Source organism: Dendrobates tinctorius, unplaced genomic scaffold (assembly GCF_039654945.1).
Source record: "Dendrobates tinctorius isolate UK_male_01 unplaced genomic scaffold, ASM3965494v1 ptg000070l, whole genome shotgun sequence".
Taxonomy (NCBI): Eukaryota; Metazoa; Chordata; class Amphibia; order Anura; family Dendrobatidae; genus Dendrobates; species Dendrobates tinctorius.
This window is the reverse complement of record NW_027361738.1, coordinates 22,863,817-22,883,072: the sequence shown is the minus strand read 5'-3', so window position 1 is coordinate 22,883,072 and position 19,256 is coordinate 22,863,817. Positions and strand designations below refer to the sequence as shown.

Genomic DNA, 19,256 nt, shown 5'->3' with positions numbered 1-19,256 from the left:
AGACATTGTACTTATCTCAGATATCGTTGTTTTTCATAGCGATACCCAAATTCTGCTCACTACGAGGGGGCTCCACACGTCAGCATATCATGAATCGCTGGGTAGCTCGATTCCCTCTGAATATCTCCCAACACGTTTCATCTACCACAAATTCATCAGGGGAGTAGTGGCATTTAGTCAGGTGGCATTGCGCGCCATATCGCGTTCTAATTACCTTTTATATATATTCAGAAGTCCCGCGGTCTTTCCCTATTTCCGGACACCGGGACTGGCACTTCCGGTTTTCACCTTGCTTAGTCTCTTAGCCGCCTCTCCTGCCCAACTTCCTGGGCATGTCTAAGGGCCAGAGACGTCACATCCGGTGACGCGTCATAGCCAGATCCTATGCCCCACTTCCTGGGTTCGTCCTAGAATCGGCGACGTCACGTCCGGTTTAAACAGCGATGTAAACACATCGCGTTCATGTGACTCGCCCGTGCCCATGGCAACCAGACACTATTGTGCGTGTCTAGCTAGGGCATTCAGCGTCTCGCTCCATAGAAAGGGGCCCAGGCTGGAAACATCATACATCCACTCTCAATTAAGTATATTCAATATTAATAACTTAGAGGCGTGTATAATTTAGAGAAATCAGCCAAACTATATTCTGTCTTTTGCTGATGAACCCATATAAGGGACATTTTCAGTACATTCCTAAATCCAAAATTTTTTACACCATGATCAAGATGCAGAACGTATGCTTACACTTTTCAGAGGCAAGAACATTATCAGCATATATTTGTCAAAATGACATATTAGTCAATAGATGTTGCATGGTATACAATGGACACCACGGACCTTTTTTTGGAAAAATAGAAAAGGATGCTCACTAGATCTTACCCTAATGTACCCTCTCTATATATCACCTACCTAACGCGGAGGTTGGCACCCTAGTTCCTGCGCAAGTGGCGCCCCCACTCAACGGCGGCTCTCCCTATGCTTTGATGGCCCTATTAAAGTCCTCCCTACAAGAAGGAAGAATAGGTAAGGAGTTCATTAAGTCCCTTAGGATGTACTGTTCGTAGGGAGAAGATCCAGAAAGTTTCTCTTTGAAGAATTCGCTTATCCCAGTCTCCTCCCCTTTGGTTTTTTGGGACTTTTTCGATGCCTATGAAACTGACGGCCTTAACATCCCCATTGTGGGCCTGATTGATGTGATTCGCCACCGGTGTGTCTCGTTTGTTTATGATATCCCTGTGGTGCTCTCCTACTCTTACTCTGAGCTCTCTCTTTGTTTTACAAACATATTCTAGATTGCATCTACAGGTAATCTTATACACGACTCCAACCGATCTACAATTGATGAATTGATGTATAGGAAAAGTCTTTCCTGTGACACTGCTGTGGAATATTTTGTCCTGTGTGATTTATGCGCAATATTTGCAGTTGCCATACTTATAACACCCTTTAGGTTGGGTACCCAGCCAAGTAGGCCTAGAGTTAGTGTATGAGGAAAAGTGGCTATGGACTAATCTATCCTTGATGGAGCGACCTTTTCTATACGTAATTTGTGGGGTTCCAGGTAAAATCCCTAGAAGGTCTTGATCCATGAGGAGAATTGGCCAATGGTGTTTCATGATTTCCCTCAGGTCATTGGCTCCATTGGAGTATTTCGTTATAAATCTGATCGTCCCTTCGTCTGTGTTTTTCTGCTTTGGGATTAAAAGCTCTTTTCTATCCCTGACTACGGTGGTCTTATATGCCTCCTTGAGAATATCATCCGGATAGCCACGCTCCAAAAACCGAGATCTCAAATCATTGGCTTGTTCCCTGAAGTCTCTATTATTAGAGCAGTTCCTTTTCATTCGTAGGTACTGCCCCTTTGGAATGCCTTTTCTGAGTGGAGCTGGATGGCTAGATTCCCACCTCAGCAGAGAGTTAGAGGAGGTGGGTTTTCTAAAAGTCTTAGTTATTAACTGGCCATTCTCCCCTCGTTCAATGCTGATGTCTAGGAATGATAGCTTATGCCTGTCTACCTCAAAGGTGAGTTGAAGACCTAGGTCATTCTTGTTCAGTCCCCTTACAAAATTACTGAATCCCTCCTTGTCTCCTTTCCAAATTACGAACACATCGTCGATGTAGCGGAGCCAGAGCACAATATTGTCCCCTGCCACATCTGTGTGCTCTCCAAATACGATGTTTTCCTCCCACCAGCCCAGGAGCAAGTTTTCATATGATGGCGCACATGGGCTGCCCATCGCGGTGCCCCTGAGCTGGTGGAAGTACTCTCCATCAAACAGGAAAAAATTCCTAGTGAGACAAAATTCAAGGGCCCTGATGACAAACTTGTTGTGTTCCGAATATTGGATACCCCTAGTTTTTAAATAGTAGTCCGCAGCCATTAGACCTTTTTCATGGGGGATGGATGAATATAAGGCCTCTACATCGATTGAACCCGATATCATATTGGTGTCCAAATCAATGTTGTCAAGTTTCACTAAAAGGTCCGTGGTATCTCGAATGTGTGAACTTAAGGAAATGACAAATGGTCTTAAGATTTGGTCCACATATAATCCCAAATTTTGTGTTAGACTCCTGATCCCAGAGATGATGGGTCTTCCTTTTAAAGGGACCAGACCTTTATGCACTTTTGGTAAAGCATAAAAGGTTGCAACAACTGGATGCATTGGTGTCAGAAATTCCTTCTCATTCTTATCGATTATTTTAGAATGAAAAGCTCCATCAATTAGTCCCTTCAGTTCTTTCCCTCAGAGTAAGAGTAGGAGAGCACCACAGGGATATCATAAGCAAACGAGACACACCGGTGGCGAATCACATCAATCAGGCCCACAATGGGGATGTTAAGGCCGTCAGTTTCATAGGCATCGAAAAAGTCCCAAAAAACCAAAGGGGAGGAGACTGGGATAAGCGAATTCTTCAAAGAGAAACTTTCTGGATCTTCTCCCTACGAACAGTACATCCTAAGGGACTTAATGAACTCCTTACCTATTCTTCCTTCTTGTAGGGAGGACTTTAATAGGGCCATCAAAGTATAGGGAGAGCCGCCGTTGAGTGGGGGCGCCACTTGCGCAGGAACTAGGGTGCCAACCTCCGCGTTAGGTAGGTGATATATTGAGAGGGTACATTAGGGTAAGAGCTAGTGAGCACCCTTTTCTATTTTTCCAAAAAAAGGTCCGTGGTGTCCATTGTATACCATGCAACATCTATTGACTAATATGTCATTTTGACAAATATATGCTGATAATGTTCTTGCCTCTGAAAAGTGTAAGCATACGTTCTGCATCTTGATCATGGTGTAAAAAATTTTGGATTTAGGAATGTACTGAAAATGTCCCTTATATGGGTTCATCAGCAAAAGACAGAATATAGTTTGGCTGATTTCTCTAAATTATACACGCCTCTAAGTTATTAATATTGAATATACTTAAATGAGAGTGGATGTATGATGTTTCCAGCCCGAGCCCCTTTCTATGGAACGAGACACTGAATGCCCTAGCTAGACACGCACAATAGCGTCTGGTTGCCATGGGCACGGGCGAGTAATTAGAACGCGATATGGCGCGCAATGTCACCTGACTAAATGCCACTACTCCCCTGATGAATTTGTGGTAGATGAAACACGTTGGGAGATATTCAGAGGGAATCGAGCTACCTAGCGATTCATGATATGCTGACGTGTGGAGCCCCCTCGTAGTGAGCAGAATTTGGGTATCGCTATGAAAAAAAACGATATCTGAGATAAGTGCAATGTCTATTTCATACACCAGAAAGGAGTTATGTGGGCAGTGATATAAAAGGAGATCCTATACACTGTGCTCTGAGGGTGTTTGATATTTGTACAGTGACTCACTCAATTATGGACATATATAGAGCATAGGGAACAGTCTTACCCTAAAAGGACAGTTTCTATGAGGAGCTATAGGCTGTCTTTGTGATATCTGGGTTTAGGGACTGAGGCCTAATACGCATGCTATATTTTGAGGTGTGGCTGCTGAAATTAAGGCACAATATGATATAACAATTGCTATATTGTCCTGAATGGGCTATTTCAGGCGGCATTGAATAGTCTGATATTTTATATGCACTTATGCACGAGCACTTTGTATGGCATTTTTTGTTGACATTATTTGTTTTTATAATAAGGATGATTAAAAGTTAAGTTTTAACAAACCAGTCAGTACCAATTTGCTACAAATAATATTTTACAAAAATGCAAAAAATTTTTTTATTGATCATTAAATATGACATAAAATGTACGTATATGCAAAAAAAACCACATAATAATTCAGTGAGCAGACAAAAAGTAAATAACAAATAGACATTAAGCTGATAGTGACCAAAATTACCTAGATCATAGCTAAAACAACTGCTACCACAATATAGGCATAAAGGAGGCAAAAAGTGACGCTGCTAAGAGTCAAATTAATCTTATAAGCACATCATGTTTCCCAGCATAGTGCAAGGGAAGGGGGGCGCGCCTAATATAAAGCCCCACAAAAATCCGTGCATCCCATATGTCCCTCAGTAACAATCTAGTGATGTACTATATTCAGTAATTAATTTCTCAATGTAGAAAATTGTAACTAAAAACCCTTATCCAGGAATTAAATAAGAGTAAAAAGTTATTACCGATCCTTCTTGTGGGTCATAAAGTCTCTGGAGAAGCTGCACTGTGGTGCTTTTTCCACATCCACTCTGTCCAACCAGTGCCACAGTCTGTCCTGATTTAACTTTTACATTTAACCCATTTAAAACCTTAAAAATAAATTAGTTTTAGATTATTGTATTATATAATAAACACAAAAAAAGTTTGAGCAATTTAGAATTTTTTAAGAGGAAATGTAAAAGCCTTAATATATATTGTTTATGTGTCCATGTTGAAATACATTAAAACTTAATGTACAGTCCCATATTTTTATACTTTATAACCAGCTGCCAATCGTCTAAAAGAACAAAAAAGTAACACTCATCTTTCCAATCCCAAGACGCTCCCGTGCCAATGTTTGCATGGTGCCCTGACAGTCTCCGTCTGTAGCAATGTCTTATCGACATAAATGAGATTACTTCTGTGGCCAGTTATTAAAGAGGTTGACCTATCAATAAGATATTTTGCCTGAATCGCTGGGGGTACAGCTACTGGTACGGTTGAGCCCCCAACGGGCAGTGCTATTACTTAGCATTGTACTGTGCACAAGATAAGTATGGCTGTATCCAGGCACTCAGAAAAAGAAACGCAGAGAGAGATTCTGAGGATAGTATTCTTTATTATCAATATCAAAAAGCTTGTAAGTAAAAGAAAAAGGCAAAGAACTGAGGAGCCACATTACAGCAGAAATTTAAGCCCAGACAATCGGGCTGTGGCACCATGGAGTCACTGTGCCGGACAGAATTTAGTCTAGGCTTAAAACTAGACAAGAGGTACTAAAAAAAGAGGTGGGAGAAGGGGAGCACTGATCCACGTGAGCTAACTAGAACTTCGCTAAAGCATCCTTAGTAATGACCCCTGTAAGAGTTTCTACTATGTATTGGGATAAGGGCACCTTGGGTCCTCTGTTCACTTAAAGTGAATAATGGCAATTATGGAAGTAGCCAAACTATAATTTGTTTTCACAAGCGATAAATTAAATTGGACAGATGTAAAGTTGGTGCTTTAAGCAGAATGTGCCGCGGAATGTAACCATCTTTTGATGAAGGATTGTAATAGTCAATGATTTTTGGTAATCTGTGGCAGTAGAGTTGGATTTCTGATCTTCTTTTGTAACCAAAATGATAATATCTCCTTAGTAAAAGATTCATTCTGTTGCCCATCCTTATTCAGATGTCTTGCCCACAATAGGACGAATGATGCCATTACCAGAGGTAAGGCTTTTTCAGACATAGTCAGAAGAAGTGCACTTACTAACAGGAGGCTGGCTCCTAGTCCACCTCTAACATTGCACAGTACGTTATGTCTCTCAGCATGCATTTCCCCTAGACATTGTCTCTAGTCATCAGTATGCCTTGGTAGCTGAATAAAGATCCGAGGACAAAGGGAAGTGTTTCCCAAAAAATGTATTTACAGTTGTTCTCTGAAGCCAAACTATCAGATGCACTGATGAGCCCAAGTCCTTTTTACCATAATATTGTATGTGTATGCTGTGAATATATATATATATATATATATATATATATATATATATATACACATCATAGGATAATCCTTGCTTCCTTTGCTGAACTGCGCTTTATTTAATCTAGCCTTGCTGAGGACTGTTTTAGACCACTGTGTACACAGGACAAGGCCATCCCGATATAATGATGTCATATTGGATAGAGATAAAGTCTGTTTGTATCCAGCCTTGACAACAGGTTATCTTTTATGTATGTGAATTCTTGTTTTTTATTGTTGTAATTAAATCAATTTTTTATAGGAAAAAAGCCACTAATTTTCCCTTTTCAAACCGAAGACAAGGCAAAAGTAAATACAAAGTATTAAAACCTCCTAAAATATAATATTAGGGTTCAGTTTCTTTCTCACTTTGCACAACAGGTCCACAGGTACAAAGCCAAATCAAGTCATATCATGCACTGAATACAGTTAGACCAAAATGCTAATTATTCAAATTGCAATCATTTAAGATATGCATGTCTGTTAGGCCCTGTGAAAGCGAGGTGGCTATTTGTGTGAATTCTTAAACAATAGCCTGTAGTTTGCAATGAGAACCCTCTGGTCGCAACGGTCAGAGCTTTAATTTAAAAGCCAGTTATACTGGTTTTGCTACCAGTTCTTTGCTTGATGTGATTTTGATAAAGGGTTACTCCCAAAAAAGGGTTACTGCCAGCAGTTACATAAACAATTAATGGAGAAAAGACTGAGCCTGTGCAACTCTTGCTCCCTGCTTGACAGGGCTCTCTGCATTCGGTAACATATTAAAGAGGACCTTTTACCAAATTTTTCATTTTGAACTGGACACGCAATGAATAGGAGCTGCAGAGTAGAATAAAACATTTTTGTTTATTTTTATTATTTTTGCCTTTTCGTTGTGGAGATGTTAACAATCAAAGTATTTTGCACTTAAATTGTTTTTTTTTTCAAGTCCATATGAGCACAACCGGAGAGATTTCACTGAAGGTGGCTACTTTCTCTTTTTGACATTGACTAATCATAAGCAGGCAGCAACACCCTGGCAAAGGAAGAGCATGCCCCCACAATAGTAATGACAAACAGGCTGCTCTCCTCGCTGCATGAAGTGTTGAAGCACTGCAGATCTTAGTGTAAGTAACTGACAGCTTTCAGCTCTCATCTCTGGCAGTGTCATTATTAACACTTTTAGCAGCTCTCCTCTCATAGTGTTGCTAATCCTGCCAATCACACCAAGGTATTCACATACAAGGGGAAAAACAACTCCCACTATGCTTAGAAGAGACATAAAGGCACAGTCTGCTGTGGGGGAATGCGCAGTACAGCAGATTTGACAACACAGCTCTTGCTTTTGGTAATGCTAATATGTATTTGGTCCAGCCAATAAAACATATTTGAATTTGAGAGGAGAGCTACTAGAAGTGTTTGTAATGATAATCAAGGTCAGTCTGCTGTACTGCCCTCCCCCCACACTGACTGTCAGAGATGAGATCTGTCAGTTATTCACACTCAGGTCTGCTGTGCTCCAGCACAAGTCATCATTCTGCAGTGAGGATAGTGGTTTGTCAATGCTATTGGTGGGTCATGCTCAGCTTTTCCCCAGTGTTAATGCCTGCTTATAATTATTTTTCATCAAAACGAGGAAGAGGTACATACCCCCAGTGGTAACTCTCCACTTATGCCCTGTTGGACGTTAAAAAAAACTGTGTAGGTTCAAAGTACTTTGACAGCTAATATCTCCGCAACAGAGAGGTCAAATAAAAAAAACAAAATAAAGCAAAAATTTATTTTATCCCACTCTGTAGCCACTATAACATTGTGTGTCCAGTTCAATGTGAAAAAAATAGTGAAAGATCGTGTATAAGGTATGTGCCCACATTTCTCTTGGTCTATCGCTTTTCTTAAATATTTTTCTAATGTAACGCCCTTTGCAAATACATTTCCAAACTGATTTAACTGTGAGACAAGAAAGTTATGTAAGGTATTTCCTGTCACAATAATTGTGGCCCCAAACTCTCTTATTTGAAAATAGCAGACGTGATCATGGCTGACCATCACTCTCCATGAGAGTCATGCGCACTCCCACTCCATTTACACAGAAGAAGGATTTGTGGGGGTCTCAACAGCTGGATCCTCACTGATCTTACATATATAATCTATTTTGTGGATAGATGATAGATTTTATTTAAGGAACAACCGTTTTAACTGCAGAGAGCAAACGTAATGTCAACACCTCATAGCTGGAGCAACAGGGGATCAGGTAGACATTAGAACAGCAAGTGATTAGTAAAATGACAGGTAATAATTAGTGATGAGCGAGTATACTCGTTACTCGGGGTTTCCCCGAGCATGCTCAGGTGGTCTCAGAGTATTTTGCCGTGCTCGGAGATTTAGTTTGTGTCGAAGTAGCTGCATGATTTATGGCTGCTAGCCAGCCTGAATACATGTGAGGAATGCTTGTTTGTTAGGGAATCCGCACATGTATTCAGGCTGTCAAGTAGCCACAAATCATGCAGCTGCATCGACACAAAATAAATCTCCGAGCACGCCCAAATACTCGGAGGGCACCCGAGTGTGCTTGGGGAAACCCGAGTAACGAGTATACTCCCTCATCACTAGTAATAATCCTATAATTTAGGTCATTGGCAGCTGTTTATACAAAATGTAAGGGTTTGAATATAAATGATTCTGACAAGAGATGGAACATGAACCAGAGATGTAGAACACTGGTAACTGACACATCTCTGACTGACAACTGCCAAGTGTCACAGATAATATTATAATTAATAAGGCAGCTTTTGCTCCTTTAAAAAGCTGGAGATTCGTATAAAGTGATGCAAACATTTGTAATTGTTCTTACCGGGACATTTGGTCGAGATGGATAACAGAAATGAATATTTTTAAATTCCACATCTCCTTTTATAATATCTGGTTTGTATCCTTCTATGGAAAAGCTGTCAATAGCAGATCTCTAAAAATGATATAGAAAGAGTATTATTTTGTTTGCGAATGTGGAGTATATAATCAAAATTATATAAGAGAAGAATCAAAGTTTAAAGATGCAAAAATAGAGATGGATACTATCAAATTGATGACTACGGTGATTATAGATCACAAACCAGGTTCCTCTATCTGGTGATAATAGGGAAAGTGGTGGCTTCCAAGAACACAACCTTTAGAAAAAAGCTGGTGTTTCCCAAATAAAGGGTTCATTTTACCCTGAAGTCTGTAGCTTGAAGATTTTGTTTTTTTACTACATGTCACCAAGTCTCAAGCTATTTTTTTTTTTATATTTTATTCTCCTTCAACTTGGTGGCCACCAACCCACCATTAATTAACATGACCATGGTGCAATGGTGGCAGAAAGGATCAGGGTAGGGGTTTGGGTGTGGGGGAATTAAAACAGAAAACACCAGTGTCAGCATGGAGGCTTCCAATATAAATAATACGGCTTTATCTAAAGTGATGGAAGAATCATTTTGCCAGGTTTGAGATTTGCAATTTAGATAATCGGTGGAAAAAAAGTTTTCGAAAGATTCACAAATGTTAATTTAGTACAAATCACTATCCATTTTATAACAAGGGTTTTCTTTAGAGATTCTTCAAGTAGTTTTAAGTTTGGCTTTAGACATTTTTGCAATTGTTGTGTTTGAATGGGCTAAGTTCATTAGTGAGAAAGGGTTTTCGACATGGTTTTGGCAGTGTATTCTATGAATCAATGCTTTTTAACATTTGACAAACTAAACTTTTTTGTCCATGCCATTTTATACTCTAGTTTTAGTTTATGCATGCTTCTGATTTACCTTGTCAATGACTTGAAATATACCATAGGCTGCACCTCTTGCAATAGAAAATGCTTCAAGATGAGAAGATGCTTGACCAAGGCAATAACTGCTGATGACCACACTGAAGAAGACCTGTCAGAGAACATGTGTTTTACCACTAATAGCAAAAAACTCTGCAATCATCAAATTGTAAAAGTATGTGCATATGTTATGGTCATTACTATTCATGGTTTACATAATTAAAATGTCAATAATAATAAAACTGATTACAATACATCCAATGTGAACTAAACAATTATTTTAAAGTGAACCTGACAGGTGATAAATGCTGCACAATCCGTGGGCAGCATGTATCAGGCACTGGCTGATCTCAGCCAGGTATGTTTGAATCTGAAATTCTGTTACGTTCCAGAGAAAAGCATACTTTTAAAGCCATCAGGGACCAAACAGCACTGGAAACTAGTCAGACAGGTAGGTCCCAGGCGGCTTTTCCTCACCAGCTGCACTGGAATCACAGGCCTGCCTATCTAGTCACCAACCTCGGGTGGAGCTCAGGTAGAGCTTCTCTTGCCTAGGAACCTAGGAGTGGAGAAATAAATCGAGAGACACAGGTTGCTTGTCTATCAAGAAAATCTCATCCTTTATTAAGGTGGGAGCTTGATCTTTTATAGCAAACCAGAAGAGGAAATGAACAAATATGGACAATTCTGTAACATTGTGTAACAATTGACAAAAATGGAGGAGAGCTTACACAATAATTGGCAAGAATGATAGCTATATAATGAGATGTCAACTATATCATGAGTTATGAGATATATTTAATTGGAGGTGACGTGAACACATGTGGGGGTTTTGGCATTTCCCTTATGTCAATTTAACAATTCGTAAGTTTGGTATCTCCATAATCCTACTGACCTGGAGAATCAAATTACCAGATCATTTTTTATCACACAGTGAACAATGTCAAAACTACATCAAAAATCAATGTCAGATTTGTTTTCACCATGTCTTCATTTTCCCCTTAATTTTCAGTACAACATATAGTAAGGTGAATGGTGTTATTCGAAAAGACAACTCATTCTACAAAAAAAGAAGCCCTCTTATGAATTTGTGAATGAAAGAAAAAAAGAAATGACTCTTGCAAGAAAACGAGTAAAAAAACTAAACCACAAACACAAGAATGGCTCCAGTAGGAAATTTTGGACACCTTATGAGGCATTTATTTGTTTAACATAAATGCACATATTTTATAGTTTTTATAATTTATAAATTTTGCTATTGTGTTTCACTGTACTAAGCTGGATGTAGAGTGATATAACTGAGAATGAGCTCCTTCTGACAGCTGAGCTTGTAATTGTTATCTATCTAGTCCTTTTGGCTGATCTATGACCACTAGTGATGAGCAAGTATTGTCGTTACTCGAGATTTCCCGAGCATGATCGAGTGATCTCCGAGTATTTGGATGTCCTCGGAGATTTAGTTTCTGTCTCCATAGCTGCCTGATTTGCAGCTGGTAGACAGCCTGAATACATGTGGGAATTTCCTAACAAACAGGCAATCCCCCCATGCATTCAGGCTGTCTAGCAGCCGCAAATCATGCAGCTACAGTGACAGAAACTAAATCTCCGAGCACATCCAAATACTTGGAGATCGCCCGAGCATGCTCGGGAAATCTCGAGTAATGAGTATACTCGCTCATCACTAATGACTACATCACAGATGAGCTGAACATACAGGAGTTCAGAAGAAAAAAAGATGAGTCACAAATTGTGCATTCATAACAATCTCACCGATGGATTTAGTTTAAGTTTACCTTAGTTTCATATGATGTTTCAGAATAAACTGAAGAGGAATAAGTCTTTTTTCTGGCCATTAAATGACTTGTATCCTATATTTTTCACCAGTTTTCCCTTAAAACATATCACAGCAGTACTGAGTAATGTAGCTGTGAATACAACTCTGAGGTGACATAGAACACTTAGCAGAATGCAGCGGCATCATTGGTTTTTGCTTCTCTCTCACTATGCTCCTCTTCCTCTCTCCCCTTTCCACATACTTCAACAGAAATTGTAATCTGATTGCTCAGAAAATTGGTAGTCAATTTTGTCATAAGCAAGATGGATTTTTGACATTTTTTTAAGTTAATGTTGAATTTAGAGGGGATGAGAAAAAAGTGGCTCATAAATGGAGAAATAAGCATATTTCTCTGGGGGATTAAAGCCAAACATTTCACATTGTTTAGTAAAACTCGATGAAAAAATAATTTCTAACCAATAATTCATACATCTATGTAAACAAAAATGTGACGTGTTCAGATCTATCAATATCTTTAGGATAAGGATATTTTTGGCCTTCAAGACTAGACAGATTTTTCATCTTGGCAAAACAGAATCCACATCTTTTATTTTTACATCACTGTACTACAGCTATATTTTTCTAGATGTTTTGAAGTTCTTTCCTTAGTAGTTTGAGATTTGTATACAATGGAAGATTTTTCCTTCCTTTTTTAAAAAGCTTAAAGGGAACCTGTCATGTGAAAAAAATGCTATTAACCTGCAGATATGGGGTTAATCTGCAGGATGATAGCTTTCTGAACCTGCCCCATGCCTTTACTTAGACCCCACTGCTAGGAGGAAATTAACTTTACTCCTCCCAGCAGCATTCAGTTTTCAGTCACGGGGGCAGCTCCATTGCTAATTTAGTCACCACCCTGCATTCAGAGAGCAGCTACTGCAACAGCTCTCCCTGCACTGACTGACAGCATTAGCAGTGGCTGTCAGTCCCTGCAGTGGGCGTGGATACAGTCGCCGCTTTCTATACACAGAGCAGTGACTGAACCTGCGCCACCACAACTATGATTAAAATCCGAATGCTGCCGGGAAGAATAAAGATAATTTCCTCCCAGCAGCAGGGGTTCAAGTGCAGGCGCCGGACAGATTCAGAACACTATTAACCTGCAGATTAACCCCATATCTGCAGATTAATAGCATTATTTCATGTGAAAGGTTCACTTTAAATTCTGTGCTTTTCTTTCTTGCCTTAGTGCCTAAAATAAGTTTTTTATATTTAAGTGTAATATATAATGCATGACATTAGAATTATAGTGTTACAAAACACATGAAGGGTGTATTAAAATATGTAAAAATATCTGTTTTTTTAACATTTGGTTTTTAACAATATTTTATTCAATTTTGTTGTTATATTTTAAAAATATATTCCCTAAAAACACTTACCACAAGGGCATCTCCAATTGTATATCCCTGATTTCCCAAAACAAGAATTGTACCATACCAAAATCCTAGCCCATATGAGGCATAAACAATTAGATACATAGAGCCAAGGGCAAGCTGGGATGCAATGGCTTTCTTGATGCCAAGTTTTTTGGCCTCTCCCAAATTATTTGTGTATCTAAAAATGAAAACAATGACATATGAAGTACAACATATATTAGCTTCATGTCTCTCTTAGCACTAATAAAAACACCTTATTATTTCTTTTTCTTGTCCTCCGAATGCCACCACTGTCCTTATTGAGGAGAGGACCTCTTCAGCCACTCCTCCGGCTTTGGCATAAGCTGAGAGCTCCTTGCTTGTCAGAGACACCATCATCTAATTACAAAGTGAAAGATCATTTCTATAGCTTCACAGTATAACATTAGTTTAGAAGATGTATGCAGAACAAATACAAATATTTTTAAAAGATCTGGAAAAACATATCTGTAGGAAAAAAATTGTAAAGGAGCATGTTTCAAGTTAAGGATTTGATTTCCTAATTATGGAGTTTTGCCCACTAAATATTTATGTCATAACACAGGATATGACATAAATGACTGGTAGGTCAGGGTCAACTTGATCCCTAATCACCTGGAAAAGTACGGCATCTAGGTGAAGTTTGGCTAAAGAATTGGCCACCCCATGTCATCAATATTCCAGTTTGAGGGAAGTAAAGAGGTGAGCTAGTTTTCAAATGGCAAATGACTGTTAAAGGTTTTATTGAGTATATATCACTGACCATTAGGCTAGGGTTAAATGATGACTATGCTCAGGGCTGTATTTGCCATTAGGCACCCGTGGGCACGTGCCTAGGGCACCAGGATTACGTGGGGCAGCACCTGAGCAAGTTTTCAAGTAGTTTTTTTTTTAATTAAGTCCGGGGTTGGCCCGCCCCCTGCCCGCCCACCACATTATCCCGGGCCTGCCCGCCCACCCACCTCATTATCCCGAGCCTGCCCGCCCACCTTATTCTTCTGGACCTGCCCGCCCACCTCTTTCTTCCAGGCCGCCCACCTCATTCTTCCGGGCCTGCCCGCCCATCCACCTCATTCTTTCGGGCCACCCGCCCACCTCATTCTTCCGGCCCGCCGTCCCACCACATTTTTCCGGCTGCTGCAGGGGTCTCGGATTCCGCGCCCATCCATGGTCTGGCTCCTCCGATTCTTCTACTGTATCAAGGTGCGCGCGTGTTTAGGGCAGTGACAGCCCGGGCTCAGGAGGGCTGGGAGTGTCAGGTGATGAGGCCTGGATGACAACGAGCGTGGTGTGCTGCAGCCTGCAGGCAGGGGAGGAGGGTTGCAGTGACCGCACCTGCCGGCCTGTGTGACTGTGTACCGGGGTGATGCATCCCGTGTGATGCATGGTGCAGGCAGGGGCCTCTGATCACTTGTCACTGCTGTGTGGCTGGGGACATAGGTGAGTGGCAGGCACTGATGTCATCCAGCGCCACTGTCGGTGCTGTATTTGGTGGTCGCTGCCAAGAGGCTGTACATGATCATATAGGAAAGTGTAAACCCCCTGATCTCTGAGGAATGACCCCTGTCCCACCACCCCCAGCGTGCATCCCCCACCATCCCCAACGTACATCCCGCTCCTCTCTGCCTCCCCCAGCGTGCGTATCCCTCCTCCCCACCACCCCAGCGTGCGTCTCCCTCCTCCCCGCCACCCCCAGCGTGCGTCCCCCTTCTCCCTGTCACCCCCAGCGTGCGTCCCCCTCCTCCCCGCCACCCCCAGTGTGCGTTCCCCTTCTCTGCGTCACCCCCAACGTGCGTCTCCCTCCTCTCCACCACCCCCAGTGTGCGTCCTGCTCCTCCCCACCACCCCCAGCGTGCGTCCTGCTCCTCCCCGCCACCCCCAGCATGCGTCTCCCTCCTCCCAGCCACCCCCAGCATGCGTCCTGCTCCTCCCCGCCGCCCCCAGCGTGCATCCCCCTTTTCCCTGTCACCCCCAGTGTGCGTCCCCCTTCTCCCCATCACCCCCAGTGTGCGTCTCCTTCCTCCCCGCCACCCCTGCGTGCGTCTCTCTCCTCCCCGCCACCCCCAGTGTGCGTCTCCCCCCTCCCCGCCACCCCCAGCGTGCGTCTCCCCCCTCCCCGCCACCCCCAGCGTGCGTCTCCCCCCTCCCCGCCACCCTCAGCGTGCGTCCCGCTCCTCCCCGTCACCCCCAGCGTGTGTCTCCCTCCTCCCTGCCACCCCCAGTGTGCGTCTCCCTCCTCCCCGCCACCCCCAGCGTGCGTCCCGCTCCTCCCCGCCACCCCCAGTGTGCGTCTCCCCCCTCCCCACCACTCTCAGCCTGCGTCCCCCTTCTCCCTGTCACCCTCAGCGTGCATTTCCCCATCCCCAGCACACATTTCCCCTCCGCGATACACTGAGATTCATCGGCCTGTGACATAACATAGGGGCCAGAATGTGCTCGGCTGCGGGGTCCGGTGCTGGTGTTTGTGTTTTTCATTTTTACCTGATAATTAATCTGCAGAGATTCCCTAATGATGAGCACTGTGCCTGCAGGAGCTCCCAGCGGGGGGCGCCATCTGTATGGCCTGCACCTCAGCAGCCTGTGCGGCCAGGAACACTAGTGACACGTGAGGGGCAAGGATTGATCAGTGTCCTTGTACCTGGAGCCCTCATTATTATAGGAATATTTAAGTTAATAAATTGTTTTTGTAAAGCTTAAGGGTAAGTTCACACAGGGCGTTTTTGCAGCATTTTTTTGCTGCGTTTTTATGCTATTTTTCAGCTGCTTTTTCCATTACCAGCAAAGCCTATGAGATTTCAGAAATCTCATATACACATAGATTTTTTGTCATCAGGATTTTATGCTTTGCTCTGTGTTTTTTGACATAGAGCATGTCACTTCTTTCAGCATTTTTCCAGCATTTTTCACCCATTGACTTGAATGGATGGTGAAAAATGCTTCAAATAAGCTGGCTGACTTTTTTTGCAGCGTATTTGAAAAAAGCGATGAAAACCGCGCCAAAAACGTACCTAACCTACATTTTTGCTGCAGCTTCTTTCCTGCCAAGAAATCAGGTTTTGCTGCAGAAAAGAAAGCAGCAAAAATGCCCAGTGTGGACTTAGGGATGAGCTAGCAAGGTGCAGGGACAGGTAGTGAAGGCTACTTGCGGACATGTGCGGGATGGGGAGCGAACGGGTAAATTTATGTGGACACAGTATGAGTAGCGATGGAAAAATGTATGTGGACACAGTATGGGAAGTGAGGGTGATGGGATGTGTGCAGACACAGTATGGGGAGTCAGGGGTATGTGTGAGCAGACAGTATAGAGAGTGAGGGGCTAAATATATGAGGAGACAGTATGGTGAACAGGTGGGATGTCAGAGGAGACAGTATGAGGAGGGAGGGGAATAGTATGAGGCGACAGTATATTGCAGATATTTTCATTTAGGAGCATTATAATGACACTTCTATCTTTAAGGGCATCATGTGGAGAGTTGGTGCAGAAGACCGGAGAAGATGGAAGTCTGCAGAGATGGCTGTGGATGATAAAACTCATTATGGGGTCTGGACAAGAAGAAGAAAGGAAGGAGGATGACTAAAGAGACGACATCATCTATAAGGTACCTGGATGGATGTAAACATTATTTGTGAAACTGACTTATTCTCTGTTTTTTATTTAGGTTAGGAACATTAAAGGGGTTGTCCGGGTCTGTGATGAGTCTGCAGTGATTCTATGTGACTGCAGACTTCTGAATTCTAACAGTGCTCACTGAATGCTGTTAGGATTCTCTCTTGTCGGTAATTTACATACATGCGGTCACATGCTGACTAGACTTGTGTGGCCTCACTCAATGAAAATGAACAGAGTGAGGCCGGGCACGTCTAGTAGGAATGTGGCCAGAAGTATACAAATCACATACTTGTGCTGACATGACCATGTACTCTTGCCACCGGCATGGGAGAATCCTAAAAGTGTGCAGTGCATTTGGGTCGCCCTGCAAGGGCAGTGGGGTACTCGGTACCGGGCCAGTGTCAGCGGGATGTGTCACAGCAGTGGTGACCCGGTCCGTGGCCCTGGGCGCCCAAGTAATGGGGGAATGGAAATAGTGGAATGTAGTTAATGGAATAGTTTGTGACGCCACCTATGGTGTTCGGCAAGTGAGATGTTAAGCCGACGCTGCATGCAGATCCACTGGGACTGATGATATGGTGCAGCAAAGATGTAAAAGCTCCCCACAGGTGAAGCTGTAGTCCCAGGGCAGTGTAGATGTGGCTGGCACGGGGATGTAGCAGTGCCGGAAGGGTAGGAAGCAGACAAAGACACAGCGGGGTGCAATTTCTGTACCTTTACTTGATAAATGCAGTCCAGGGTCCTGATTACAGATGGTAACGGAGCAGGCTAGCCTGGAAGCAGCTCAGGATTCTCTCTCAGCAGAAGGGCTGTGCAGTCTCCTTCCTAGCGCCTATTTGGATGAAGTACTCCTAGTACTGAGTTACACTGGAGTTCCTCCTACTTCTCTTATTGTCTCTTAGAACTACCTCGTATGGCAGACAGCTGTAGCCGTATTCCTCTCTTGGCTCACTCCGTGCTGTTGTGCCTCCGAGTCTTAGATGAGAGTAGGGCATTTACAGCCTCCTACTCCTCTGGTATCTGTTGCAGGACCGTTAGTATCCGTACAACCGTGGAGACCAGGCTCCAGTTCATGTGCTCTCGCTGTGAGGGAGCTCTCCTTCCTCAGCTCAACCTCCAGCTTCTCTCCACACGTCTGCACATGTGGACCTCCTCACACTAACTGACCACTCCTTCCTCTTGGCCCTCAGAGAGCACTCCTCCCCTTAATCCCAGTTCAGAGTTCCCCCTGCTGGCCTGGAGTGGAACTGTGTTGCATGCATAGGTTAACTGCGAGAGAGACCCTTCACTGCTTCCAAGCATGACCTCACCCTCCCTAGCAGTTTTGCACTTGTGATGAGACTAAAAAACACTGCTAGCAGCATTTTTATTCCGTTACTGCAAGTACTGCATTTGCCGAATCGTGGAAAAACCGCAAGTGCCGCACATGTCCGCAAGTCCCATAGGGAATGAATGAGGCCGAACGCAGTGTTGCCATAAGTAATTCGTTACGTGGCAGATGTGGAAAAACTGCCAGATCTGCCGTGAATGGCAAAAATCGCTGATGTGAAAGTAGCCTAAGTCACTGCTGACATTGTCTGCATTAGTCATACTCGCCAATGGGGGGAGGCAGCACGAAAAGTGCCTAGGGCAGCACAAACTCTAAATACGGTCCTGACTATGCTAATCATGCTCTGACCAGAGTCTGATTAGAGTTTGATCGGAGAGTGATCAGAGTATGATCCAAATTTCTCAGAGGGGGAGAAAAAAATAAGTTTCCCTACCTTCTCCATTCAGTCTGTCCGTGAAAATGGGACAACACTTGAATGGAATCCTAGTGTGGTCCAATGTTTTCCACTGACCCATAGACTTGAATGGCCGAATATCAGAGGCAAGCCATGCAAAATGCAATATTTTTCCTAGGACGACTCAAGTGTTCCGATTAAAGAGTTGAACACCTGCATGGCCTCCCTGAATAACATGGAGACGAGTTCTCTCCGTCAAAGTGACTTATCTGATATTATGATCATGAGCACGAACCCTTATGGTAAAAATGTAGTAATTACCTTTGAACAAAATGCTGCCGATAATGACATTAGTGGACTTGTAGACATATACACTAACGAAAGCTGCCACCCTTTTACCAATCCAATTACTAATCCAGCTATACATGTTGAAGAGTTTTGCAAAAGGTGGCCAACCTTGTCTCCAATCCCATCATTGATTTTATTGATGTCTCTAGAGAATAAGAAAAAAGATGTTAACAAAGGCAACAAAAATGTCAACATTAAAAGTATCTCTGTTACTCTTACTCGGTGAGATGACTGCTAAGTTCTCCACTTTTGGTAACATCGAACCAACTCATGTCTTTGGATAATACTGAATGGAAGAATGTATTTCGTATTCTTCGTGTCTGTCTTGCAGCCGTTAGAACCCAAAATGAAACTTGTACATATCCACAAATCATTACCGCAACTCCTATTCCAACATAGTACAAGGAGAACCTATAGAGA

General features: G+C 42.7%; 1 protein-coding gene across 1 annotated transcript in view; it reads right to left on the bottom strand.

Annotated features, from left to right (window-relative positions):
- LOC141095455 (ATP-binding cassette sub-family B member 5-like) overlaps window positions 1-19,256 on the bottom strand; it is a 184,396-nt gene that overhangs the window by 65,072 nt on the left and 100,068 nt on the right. Inside the window, exons 6-12 of the mRNA XM_073581462.1 lie at window positions 19,056-19,247; window positions 18,810-18,981; window positions 13,390-13,514; window positions 13,140-13,314; window positions 9,925-10,038; window positions 8,982-9,092; window positions 4,630-4,755 (exon numbers count right to left, since the gene is read on the bottom strand). Coding sequence (XP_073437563.1) covers window positions 4,630-4,755; window positions 8,982-9,092; window positions 9,925-10,038; window positions 13,140-13,314; window positions 13,390-13,514; window positions 18,810-18,981; window positions 19,056-19,247 — 1,015 coding nt within the window. The remainder of the gene's footprint in view (window positions 1-4,629; window positions 4,756-8,981; window positions 9,093-9,924; window positions 10,039-13,139; window positions 13,315-13,389; window positions 13,515-18,809; window positions 18,982-19,055; window positions 19,248-19,256) is intronic.